Source organism: Panicum virgatum, chromosome 4N (assembly GCF_016808335.1).
Source record: "Panicum virgatum strain AP13 chromosome 4N, P.virgatum_v5, whole genome shotgun sequence".
NCBI classification, from domain to species: Eukaryota; Viridiplantae; Streptophyta; class Magnoliopsida; order Poales; family Poaceae; genus Panicum; species Panicum virgatum.
Window position 1 is genome coordinate 40,900,207 of NC_053148.1, and position 11,379 is coordinate 40,911,585.

At 45.5% G+C, this 11,379-nt stretch overlaps 1 protein-coding gene across 1 annotated transcript; it reads left to right on the forward strand.

Annotated features, from left to right (window-relative positions):
• Positions 1–7,158: 7,158 nt before the first annotated feature.
• On the forward strand, positions 7,159–8,785 carry LOC120669733 (exopolygalacturonase-like). Its single transcript, XM_039949570.1, has one exon. The coding sequence runs from the start codon at positions 7,168–7,170 to the stop codon at positions 8,410–8,412; it is 1,245 nt and encodes a 414-aa protein (XP_039805504.1). The 5' UTR covers positions 7,159–7,167; the 3' UTR covers positions 8,413–8,785.
• Positions 8,786–11,379: the final 2,594 nt, after the last annotated feature.

Genomic DNA, 11,379 nt, shown 5'->3' on the forward strand with positions numbered 1-11,379 from the left:
GGACAGTTTGTACCACCGTAGTATCATCCCCAGATGATGAAGTCCGTGGCATCTTAGCCGCTGGACTTGGAAAAGGAAAAGCACAAATCAAAACTTGCAATTCAACAACTATGAAGTACTCGATTACAAATATAACTAGCTACTCACCTGTCGCTAGTAGTTTTGGAGGAGCTGCTACGCTTCCTCGCCACTGACCGAGTACTCCTCAGGCGCTCGGTCTGGGCATCAGCACTTAGAGTGGGGCTGTGCTCCCCATCACTCCTTTCTCCAGACGCTGCCTCATCTGCACAATCAAATCTGGACATTAGTACTGCTCATATGAGCATACTAAGATTTGATTAACAGATCGAATAAATTGGAAGAAGAAAAGGGCGAATAAATGCCTGGTAGCGAAGGACTACTCTTAAAGCAATCCACGTCCTCCTACAGAAAGCAAATCCTATCAGAATTACACTATGATAAATTACTCGATTTCTACGTATCGACTACTCTTATCAAGTACCTGCTTCGGCGGATTTGCAGCAGAAAATGTACCAGGAACAACTGGGATTTTCTTTACATCCTTCAGAAGTCGTTGTGCTCGACTAAAAACTACATCATTCGAGATCTCTTCCTTCGAGCATCTCGATGGATCAGTTGTCCCTTGGTACTGAAATCCATGCGATTCCCGAGCCTGTAATGGCTGGATCCTTCGCTTCATCCAGTCAAACATGACTGCCTCCCCAGTCAACTTATTTTGCCTTAGAACGGCAATTCGCTCGAGAAGTTGAGGGATCTGACTCTCGTCGACTGGTTTTTTATTCCATTCAGCCCACTGAATTGGAGCGCCTGGAGTAATTGATGGAAAGCTTCCTAATCGGTTCTCGATAAAAAACCACTTGGGCTTCCACTCGATTACTTTATTGCTCGGTTTATAAGAAATATATTCTCTATCTTTCCATTGCCTAAGTTGGAGACCCGCACCTCCTACTACATCTAAAACAAAGGAGTCGGGTTGCGGCTTCAAATGGAAAAGGTAGCGGAAGAGTTCAAAATGGGGCTCGATGCCCAGAAAAGCTTCACATAAATGCACGAAGATGGACATATGAACAAAGGAATTTGGGGTCAAATGATGCAACTGGATCCTATAGCAGCGCAGGAGCCCAGAAAAGAAAGAAGAACAAGGAAACCTCAATCCTCGTTCCAAGTATGAGGTGAAAGCAACAACTTCTTCCGTATTTTCATACGGATGATCCGAACCCGCGGCAGGACACCATTGGATAACGGATCTGGGAGTTAAAAGACCTTGCGACACTAGAGATTCCAAATTAGATTGCGAACACTTACTGGTGTTCCACTCTTCATCGCGGGTTGGCTCCGCAACCGCACCCTTCCCCTTGGTTGATTTCTTGGGCGCCATCCGAAAATCCACAGATCGCTTCACGCGCATAAACTGGTAGAAACCCTAAGAGGAGGATGGGGAACGACAAGGAACAAGAACTTTGGCTCTGGGAGCTTGAGAGCGGAAAGACAGATCTAAAGCAGTAAAAACTAGTGGCGGCTGGTGGGGTAAAACCTAAGTCACCTTTTCATTTTATAATGACGGTGGCAAACATGGTAAAAACACCCAATAGGCCAACAGTCCGTTGTAAATCGCAGAAAGAACGGGATTTAAAAGAGACATTCCTTTTTCTGAGATTACATTCTGGAAAAGAAAACACTCACATCCCTAGTCGACTACTCGACATCCTTTCCCTTAACTGGGATTACATTCCAAAACAAGGATAAGTACTCGACACAGTACAACAACTCGACATTACAACTCGAGTACTTTTTCAACTTTACAATGACTCGGACCTGCATGCCCATCGCTTGGATCTCTTGGAGCTTCTAGTCCACGTCTGCTGCAGACTAGATCGGTCCGAGGCCATGACAAAGTACAAACTTGTTATTCCCACTAAGGGAATAATGATACATGTATCCTGAGAAAAAAGTTACAAGAATATAAAGGCAGATTACAGTAATCACCTCGCAAGTACTCTTGTAGCATCTTCTGGAGAAACTTCTCCTTCTCCCAGAATACGCTGTGGCAAGATTAAGCTTCCCCGCCAAGATGTCAGTTCTTGGGCAGTCTCAACCTGGGAACTCCAAGAGTATGACACAACTAGATTCAACCATTCCACAAAGAACCTGCCTCATTGGAAGATGCAAGGACATGATGACCAAAATAGATCCAATGAGAGCATGGGAGTGGTAGGATGAGGTTGCAGGGACTTCTCTTGTCACTCGCAAGTTCTCTTCTAGCATCTTTTGTTGGAAGGAACTACACAAATCTCAGGAGGGCGAGTGCAAGAACACCAAGGAAAAGTCATGGTCGCTACACTTTGGTGCTTCTGGCAAAGACCTATCCCCTGCCTTTTATAGCTACAAGGAGACTTGCTGAAGGAGAACCCGTGAATCTACAGTGCACGTTTCACGGATGCATTCATGACAGCATTCACGGACGCAGTCAAAACTACAATAATACAGATTCTCCAAATGGTAACGTCTCGTATGAGCACTGACTAAAGAGCCGTACATCCCAGATTTTATTCTTGAAATTATTTCGGGTGCAATCAGTGTGGCGGATCCAATTGTATCGTTTTTCTAGGATTTTACCCGAAAAAGAGGTCTTTTCAGATTCCGGATCTGATGAATCCTGCAAATAATTTGAAGGATAAAATCTGATGCCACGTCTTAAATCCTTAATTCCAAATCTATGCTCGGGGGCTACTCACAGCAAAAGGGATTTTGATTTAAGGCTCGGGGACTGTGGGATATAGGCATCAGAGATTTATTTTTCAATTTTTTTGGAAAGTAAAGAATAAAAAGACTGAAGTGACCCTCAGCCTGATTCTGCGATTCAACGTAAGGCTCGGGGGCTACTCCATATGGAGCGCGAGTACTTTCGCGCACCATATATGATAAAGATTTTGGGGCTTGAGCACCTCATAGCCTCGAAGCAAACGGAAGTACTTGAAGGACTACTCGACGTATTTGAAGGAAGGATCAGAAGCAACCAGAAGGATGTTTTGACTACTTGAAGTACTCGAAGATGCTCAGCCAAGTACTCGACGCCTGCTGGACTCGGCTACGAAGAGCTCGGGGGGCTTGTCAGACCCGGGACAGCGGAACTGCTTATAGACATAGAATGTTCTAGAGTAAGGGATAGCTCATGGATGTACCTTACCTCTTTTGTAACTACCCGAATAGGCATAGAACTAGCTGCAATACAAAGGAAACTACTTGATCGTGTTGTAGTAGGACTCCAACTGTACTCAGCTAGGACTTTCCATATAACCCTGTCCTCCCATATATATAAGGGCGGGCAGGGACCCCCTCCGAATAATCATCAACACCTAAGGCAATACAAACCACACAGGACATAGGGTATTACGCAAACTCGAGGCCCGAACCTGTCTAAATCTTTGTGTTCCTTGTACCATCGTGTTCTAGAACCGTCGATCCCTACCTACAAACCTTACTGCTAAGGGTATCCCTGAGCAGGCTTGGCGGTAAACACCGACACCCGGATGTTGTGATAAGCCCGGCCTCTCAGCAACGCAGCAGCTGTGTATCCACGGCGGGCCCGACGTACAAGCTGAGCACCCCCATATTAAGGCACTGGCAGTAGATGACCAGAGGTATCTAGTGGATGATATCACCATGCCAACAGCATGCGAGCTACATATGCGAGCAAAGAATATATCCATTCATGTAGTATACGGGTCAGCCCTGCCACTGAGTCCTTCTACTACAATTCATGGAAGGTCGGTACCCCCTGACTACGCCTCCGTCACAGTTGAGCAGATAGTTGGAAACAATGAGGATCTTGAGCTCGACTTCATTGGAGGGGATGTAGAGAAGACATTGGGAGACACACTCCACGGGATCGTTCTATGGCGCAAGGTCGACATCATACTTATTGCAAATACAACGGCTCCCGTGGATCCCGACGATCGTCCGTCTCCGCATCCTCCCTCACCACCGTCCCCACATCCTCCCTCACCACCGTCCCCACATCCTCCCTCACCATCGTCTCTGCCCGAGCAAGGGGCCACGACTCCTCCAACACCGGAAAAAGGAAAGAAAAGGACTTCATCATTCCCAGCGGCTGGAACCCAAACCAAGAAGCAGAAAAAGGTCGAGAAGGATACAGCCCCGCAAAAAAAATTAACCAACAAGAAGACCGCTGAGGAGTTGGAAGAGGATATTGCTCGATATATAAAAGAACAGTTGAAGCCTAAAGTCCCCCCGAAGAGGGAAACAATACCTCTAGATGTAGCAAAAAAGGTTCTCGGAAATCTAGAGAACCCACCAAAACCAAAAAGTTTACCCTCGGACTATGATCGGACACTGGTAAAGGCCCATAAGCAGAGAAATCAGAATTCAGAAATGTAGCAAGACCATTCCTCAGCTTGGCACACAACAAAAAGAACTCGAGCCCCTCCGGGCGCCAAGGATGCCAGACCTACACGAGGCGCAATTTCTTGCTAAAATAGGATTAATGCTAGAGCAGGCAAGGGAGTATAGGAGGATATCTCTGTCGCTCCCGTTGTTGCTCCATACGAGCATGGAAAACCTTTTGTCACTGAGGAACAGGAGATGAGTCTGCGCACACAGATGTTCAATTTGAATAGGCGGTACCTGCGAATGTTGAATGACGAAATGAAAATATTTGGAGTCAAATATCGTGACCATGATTTCTTCCACGGGGAGGACGACTTCTGGGTATACTTTGACAATCTATATCACATATTCCATCGACAGGCCCTCGACGCCTCTATTATCACCATTTGGGTTCTGTAAGTTTCACTTACCTCTACATTAATTCTTTTTGTTAACAAGCAACGTAATTATCTTTGTGCATTATATAATTTCTATTTTATCTTTTAATATGGAGATTAAAATATTTTGAAAAGAAGGATGGCACCATCAGATCGGCTACATGTCTCCGTTGCTAGTCAACCAGAAAGTACTTAACAAAAATTACAAGAAGATGTGTCAAAACATGTACAATTTGTTGACTAGGCAAAATTACAAATCCTATATATTGATACCATACAACTATGGGTAAGTCTTGGTCGACTCAATCCTCTTTTATATTTCTAAATAAATACTAAATCTAATGCATGTATATATGCTATCTATATATGCAGTTATTATTGGATTTTACTCATACTTGCCGTAGAGAGCGGCAATCTTGTAGTGTTCGACTCAATGAGAAAACCAAAGTCCGCAATACAACATATCATAGACCCCTTGAACATGTAAGTTCAGTTTGCACAATCAAATCCTTTTTAAATTTATAACAATTGTTGAATATCGAATTTAACTTTGAGCGCAGGGTGTGGAAAAAATTTGTGAAAACGAACAAAGGACGTGGTTAATGGAGAGCCGAACTGAACATTAAAATGAATTATCCGGTATGTTGATTCACGAACCTTTTTCTAATTAAGTAATCCCAAATTGTTCTGTATTGAGTAATTTATCTGTTTCTCCTTAAGTGTGTGAGACAAAAACAAGGAACTGATTGGTGCGGGTACTATATATGCGACTTCTTGCACATTATGACTCCATGCGGGAAGCCTACTACGGAGGACCTAAGAGTACGTACAAACCGTTCACAAGTACATTTTCCTAATTATACTAACGCGATGAAATTAAAATATCAGTCCTTTTTTCCTAAATGATAGATGACTCGAATCGCAGATGAAGTTTATTCTACCGATCGGATCAACGTCGTGTGCGAGCAGCTCGTCGGATTCATTTTGAACGAGATTCTGGATCTTAGAGGCGAGTTCTACCACGACGATCACATCCATAAAGGATTTCCATCGACGTCCTGAGGGGCCCAGTAGTTGGACTATAAACATGAATTGTACATTTGTAAATATTTCTAAACGTGATGTCTTGTTGTTTGGATATTTGTAAATATATTAGTATAGCTAATTAGTTTAATTATATGCTTGCATTTGACTTTTAGTTAGTTTCAAATATTCTGTGAAATCGAACACGACCAATGAACATATAGTACTGTAGAGTTCGGGTACGTTTAGCAATTATAAAAGAATAAATAGTAATAAATAAAACAAATAAAATTGGATTTGGTGAAAATAGGAAAAACTCATTTGGTACCGACTGCCAGCTTGCGTCAGCGTGGCAGTCTTTTTGGTACCGGTTGGTCTTTACAACCGGTACCAATAAGTGCCTAAGGCATCGGGTGAAAAATCCGGTGTCTTAGGGCGAGGCCAATGGTCTCGGTTTGGGGAACCAGTTGGAAACCGGTTCCTAAGGCCGTTTCCAACCGGTTACCATGGCCCGTTTTTGTGTACAAGGAACGGATGATTTTTTTTTTACGAGAGAAGTGGGTTTCATTCGTCCGGTCTAAATTCTGTTTTGAGGAAGGAGAGCAGCCGAGCTGAAATTGCATGCGAAAGGCAGAAAAGGATAGAATGTCAGTGGCACTAGTTGACTGGTGAGATTACGTTTTTTTTAAAAAAAACTTGTTGACTGAGATTTTCTGCCGATGCTAAAGAAGTGAGATGACCAGACGAGGCAAAAGGCAGGGGGTGACGCTGATACATTGTTTGGAGCTACAAGAATTGATTGGAGTAGAGACGGAAGGTATTAGAAGGATTGGACATGGAGGAGGGACGCTTGGATTGGAATCTATGATGGGAAAAGAAAAACGAGCAAGACCTGAAAAAAAAACAGACTCGTATGATCCCTACATTTATTCGATTAATGATGAAAACTAAATATGTCTTGATTATTTAATTCATTATACGTGAAAACCATGCCACGCCAACCTAATAAAAACCTTTACTATCCTCGCGCCCTACTCGCCTGCTTAATGCAGATGCATGGCCTCAGATGAGGTAGATGCGCGCCAGCTGGCCATGGTGAGAATCTGCCCTAAAAAACACAATGAACACTTATATTTGTGGACAGAGGGGCTGCCATCATGTAATTACAAGAAAATAACCATTGGATGAAAACTTGAGGTCATGAGCTAAGCCTGGTCTGAAAATAGCAATAGGCCAGATGACCATGCCACAAACATAGCAGCGAGAAGCCCGTTAGCAATAGGTATATATAGGCTGGAGCCATTGGTGAGCAATGCAAGACACAAAACTTTGCGACAAAATGGCCTTCCCCAACAACACCATGCTGAGAACTCTCTTCCTCCTTGTGCTTGTCTGCGCTGCGCATGCTGGCGGGAAGGCGAAGGAGAGCTCCTCTGCTCCGGCTGGAGGTGGTGGTGGATCCTGTGACGGCGGGACATGCGACATCACCAAGATGGGCGCGACCGCCGGCGGCAAGACGGACTGCACCAAGGCTGTACAGGAGGCATGGACGTCGGCGTGTGGCGGCACCGGAAAGCAGAAGATCATGATCCCCAAGGGCGACTTCCTGGTCGGGCCGCTCAACTTCACGGGCCCGTGCAAGGGTGACGTGACCATCCAGCTGGACGGCAACCTGCTGGCGTCCACGGACTTGAGCCAGTACAAGGGCAACTGGATCGAGATCCTGCGCGTGGACAATCTGGTGATCACCGGCAAGGGCACGCTCGACGGGCAAGGCCCCGCTGTGTGGAGCAAGAACTCATGCGCCAAGAAGTACGACTGCAAGATCCTACCCAACTCGTTGGTTCTGGACTTCGTGAACAACGGCGAGGTGTCCGGCATCACGCTGCTCAACTCCAAGTTCTTCCACATGAACGTGTTCCAGTGCAAGGACATGGTGATCAAGGACGTGACGGTCACGGCGCCAGGGGACAGCCCCAACACGGATGGCATCCACATGGGTGACTCGTCCGGGGTCACAATCAGCAACACGGTTATCGGTGTTGGCGACGACTGCATCTCCATCGGCCCAGGTAGCACCAAGGTCAACATCACCGGCGTCACCTGCGGCCCGGGACACGGCATCAGCATCGGCAGCCTTGGGCGGTACAAGGACGAGAAGGACGTGACCGACATCAACGTGAAGGACTGCACTTTCAAGAAGTCGACCAACGGCCTCCGGATCAAGGCGTACGAAGACGCCAAGTCGGTGCTCACAGCCTCCAAGATCCACTATGAGAACATCAAGATGGAGGACGCGGCGAACCCCATAATCATCGACATGAAGTACTGCCCCAACAAGATTTGCACCGCCAGCGGCGGCTCCAAGGTCACCGTCAAGGATGTCTCCTTTAAGAACATCACCGGCACGTCCTCCACCCCCGAGGCCGTCAGCTTGCTCTGCACCGACAAAATCCCATGTAGCGGAGTCACCATGGACAATGTCAAGGTCGAGTACAGCGGCAAAAACAACAAGACCATGGCCGTCTGCAACAATGCCAAGGGCTCCTCCACAGGCTGCCTCAAGGAGCTCGCCTGCCTCTGAGGGATCCAGGCCATTTCGTACCCTAATCCATTGCCATCCAATGATATGATGGTAACTACTATCACACATACAACTCACTACTTCCAGCTGCTCGTATACACGAGATCGAGCCATTTAAATCTAGACTGGATGGACACTTTTCTGCTTTCTTGGTTTCTCTTATGAGCTAGTTTGTAGGCATAGAATAACAGCATCTGCGATCCTAACAACGCATGTAAAGCATTAAGATTATTTATATTCCATGTATGTACTGGAGTCGGAGTCATGGTGATTTTTTTTATGTTCCCTATTTTTAAGCAATTAAACATAGCACTATGTACAACCAATGCTTGCATCCTGTGAAAGAAAGGATGAATCTATTGCGACTATATTGTACGAGATGTTCATATCAGTTATGGATTCCATGTTGTTTTGAGTTATATTTCTTTGAGTATGTTAATTCGTAATCGGTAATGCTACAGTACGAACGTCCGGAGTGGACAGGGACACGTGAATCCGGACATCCTGTGATATTTTTGCGACGCGTCATAGAGAGTGGGAGTAGTGGCGATGTCGAGCGTGTTGTTGCCAATCTAGTACCGCCCATGTTTCTTGCCTCCTCCCACCCTCATGATGACTTCTCCATCAAGGTGCTGGATGCTCGAATCGTACTCTGGCCCATTGACACTCGGCAAAGGAAAGGTTTGCCGAGGGCTCTGGATCTGGCGCTCGGCAAAGTTCAGGTTTGCCGAGTGTCCGGGATTTGTCACTCGGCAAAGTATATGTTTTTTTTGTCTACCTTTCTTTTCCAAAACGAGTTCTACTAAATTTTTTCAAATATACTTTGCAAATGCCTTGTCAAATTCACTCAAAAATTCATATTTGATGCTTTTACGAAAAAATCCATTATTTCATGCAATTGTTGCTCAAATTCAATTTGTATCAACTAATTATTCGTATCCAATACGTGTTTTACTAAATTTGTTCGAATGTACATTGAAAATACCTTGCCAAATTCACTCAATAGTTCATATTTGATGCTTCAACGAAAAAATTCCATTACTTCATGTTGTATTAGTTCAAAACCAAATTGCATCAATTTAAATACAATGGTTGCAAAAAAAATTAAAATTATCAAATGGATTCAAAAAATAACCAAAATTTTAAATGAAACAATCCATCTTGTCTATTGCCTATACAAAAAGTTTTGAAGTGGAACCCCAATTCAATCATCAATCTGACTCAAAATCTTAACGGATCCTTCTTATGTCTATGGAACTACTTTGGAGATGCTTCGTTTTGTAAGCAACGTACGTGAGAACTTTTGCGAAATCTCCTTAATTTTTTTATCATAGCCTCCACATATGATATCATGATATCACGACAAATCCTAAGATTTTCAGACTTCGTTTGATTTAATAGAATTTAAAACATATTCAGCCACACATTCATTGTCATGTTATTGAACAAGATGTTTGAATTTTCCTTTCAATTCTTCGACAATGCCTCAAATTGGACTCAATAACATGAATATCATTTTTCCATTCATTATACTACATTATTTGAAACACTTGCAATTCATATTTCAATTATCCCCAAAATATCCTTTTGATGAAATAAATTAATTGAATATATCAAACTTAATAAGAAATATACCAAATTTTAATATGTAGTACCTTGTATAGTTCGAGACCATGGTGGAAAGTTTGGAGAACAGAAGAGGAAGTTTTTTCTATTTTGCCGAATGCTCCTAAAGACACTCGGCAAAGCCTTAGGCACTTGGCAAATACTAACATGGCATGTGCATGGCACGTGCCTCTATTTGCCGAGTGTAGCTTAGTTGGCACTCAGCATAGCCGCTGTTTGCCTAGTGCCCTTATTAAAGCACTTGGCAAAGAGGAGTTTTGCAGAGTGTATATTTTGGGTATGCTCTTGGTAATAGACTGTTTGCTGAGTGCATGAGGTTTTGCACTCGGCATATTCGCCATTTCCAGTAGTGATTTTAGTTTTGCATTTTAAAATTTTAAAATAATTGGTATAGATTTGTGCTAGCAGCCGTCCACCGGTCAGCGCAAATGTTGAGTTGTGCTAGCACACGATTGCTACGGGCGTTAGAACCGCCATCACAAATATGTTTTGACCGCCACTACCAATGTTTTTTGTAATAGTCATGTAAAATTCTCTCATTTTCCTGTAAATAGGGGGCCATCCCTTACTGTCACTATTAGAAAACGAGGCAAAGGTCCTGGACAAAGGTACCAGCTACAACAGCAGCTGGTACCTTTGGCCAGCGGCGCTCAAAGGAAGGGTTTTTGGTACTGGGTTAAAGCACCACCCGGTACCAAAACTCGCGAATAGGCACCGGTTGGTGCCACCATCCTGTGCCCAAGGAGGAATAGGCACAGGATGGTGCCTAATGCGCTGACCAGGGCAAAGGCACCGGTTGGTAACGTCAACCGGTGCCAATGCCTAATATTTGGCACTGGTTGTTCAGCACCAATCAGTGCATTTGTGCCACCGCTATAAATATCCCGCCCCTCCCCCCCTCCAAGCTACCGTGATGTCACTTCTCTTCTCTTCTTCCACACTTCTTCCTTCCACTGCCCGATCGTCTGACGCCGCCTCCGACGCTGATCGTCCTCCGCCGCCCCCTCCGCGCCGTGCCCAGTCATCCACCGCTACGCCGTCTCGCTGCCGCCGCCAATCATCCTGCACGGCGCAGCTGATTCGTTCCTCCATCGCCGCACCTCCTCGACGCCCCCGCGCAGCCCGTTTCTTCGGTGCGCCCCGCCTCCTCCACCTCAGCGCCGCTGCCCCGTCCCCTGCGCACTGTCGTCTCCGCCTCAACGCTGCGCATGCCTCGACCCCCCCGGCCACCTTCGATGACCCCGCGTGGCCGAACCCCGGTGCGCGGCCGCCCTTCCCCTGCGCGCCGCCGCCGCCACGCCGTCCCCTGCGCGCTGCCGCCTCGACGCTACTCGACCCGCC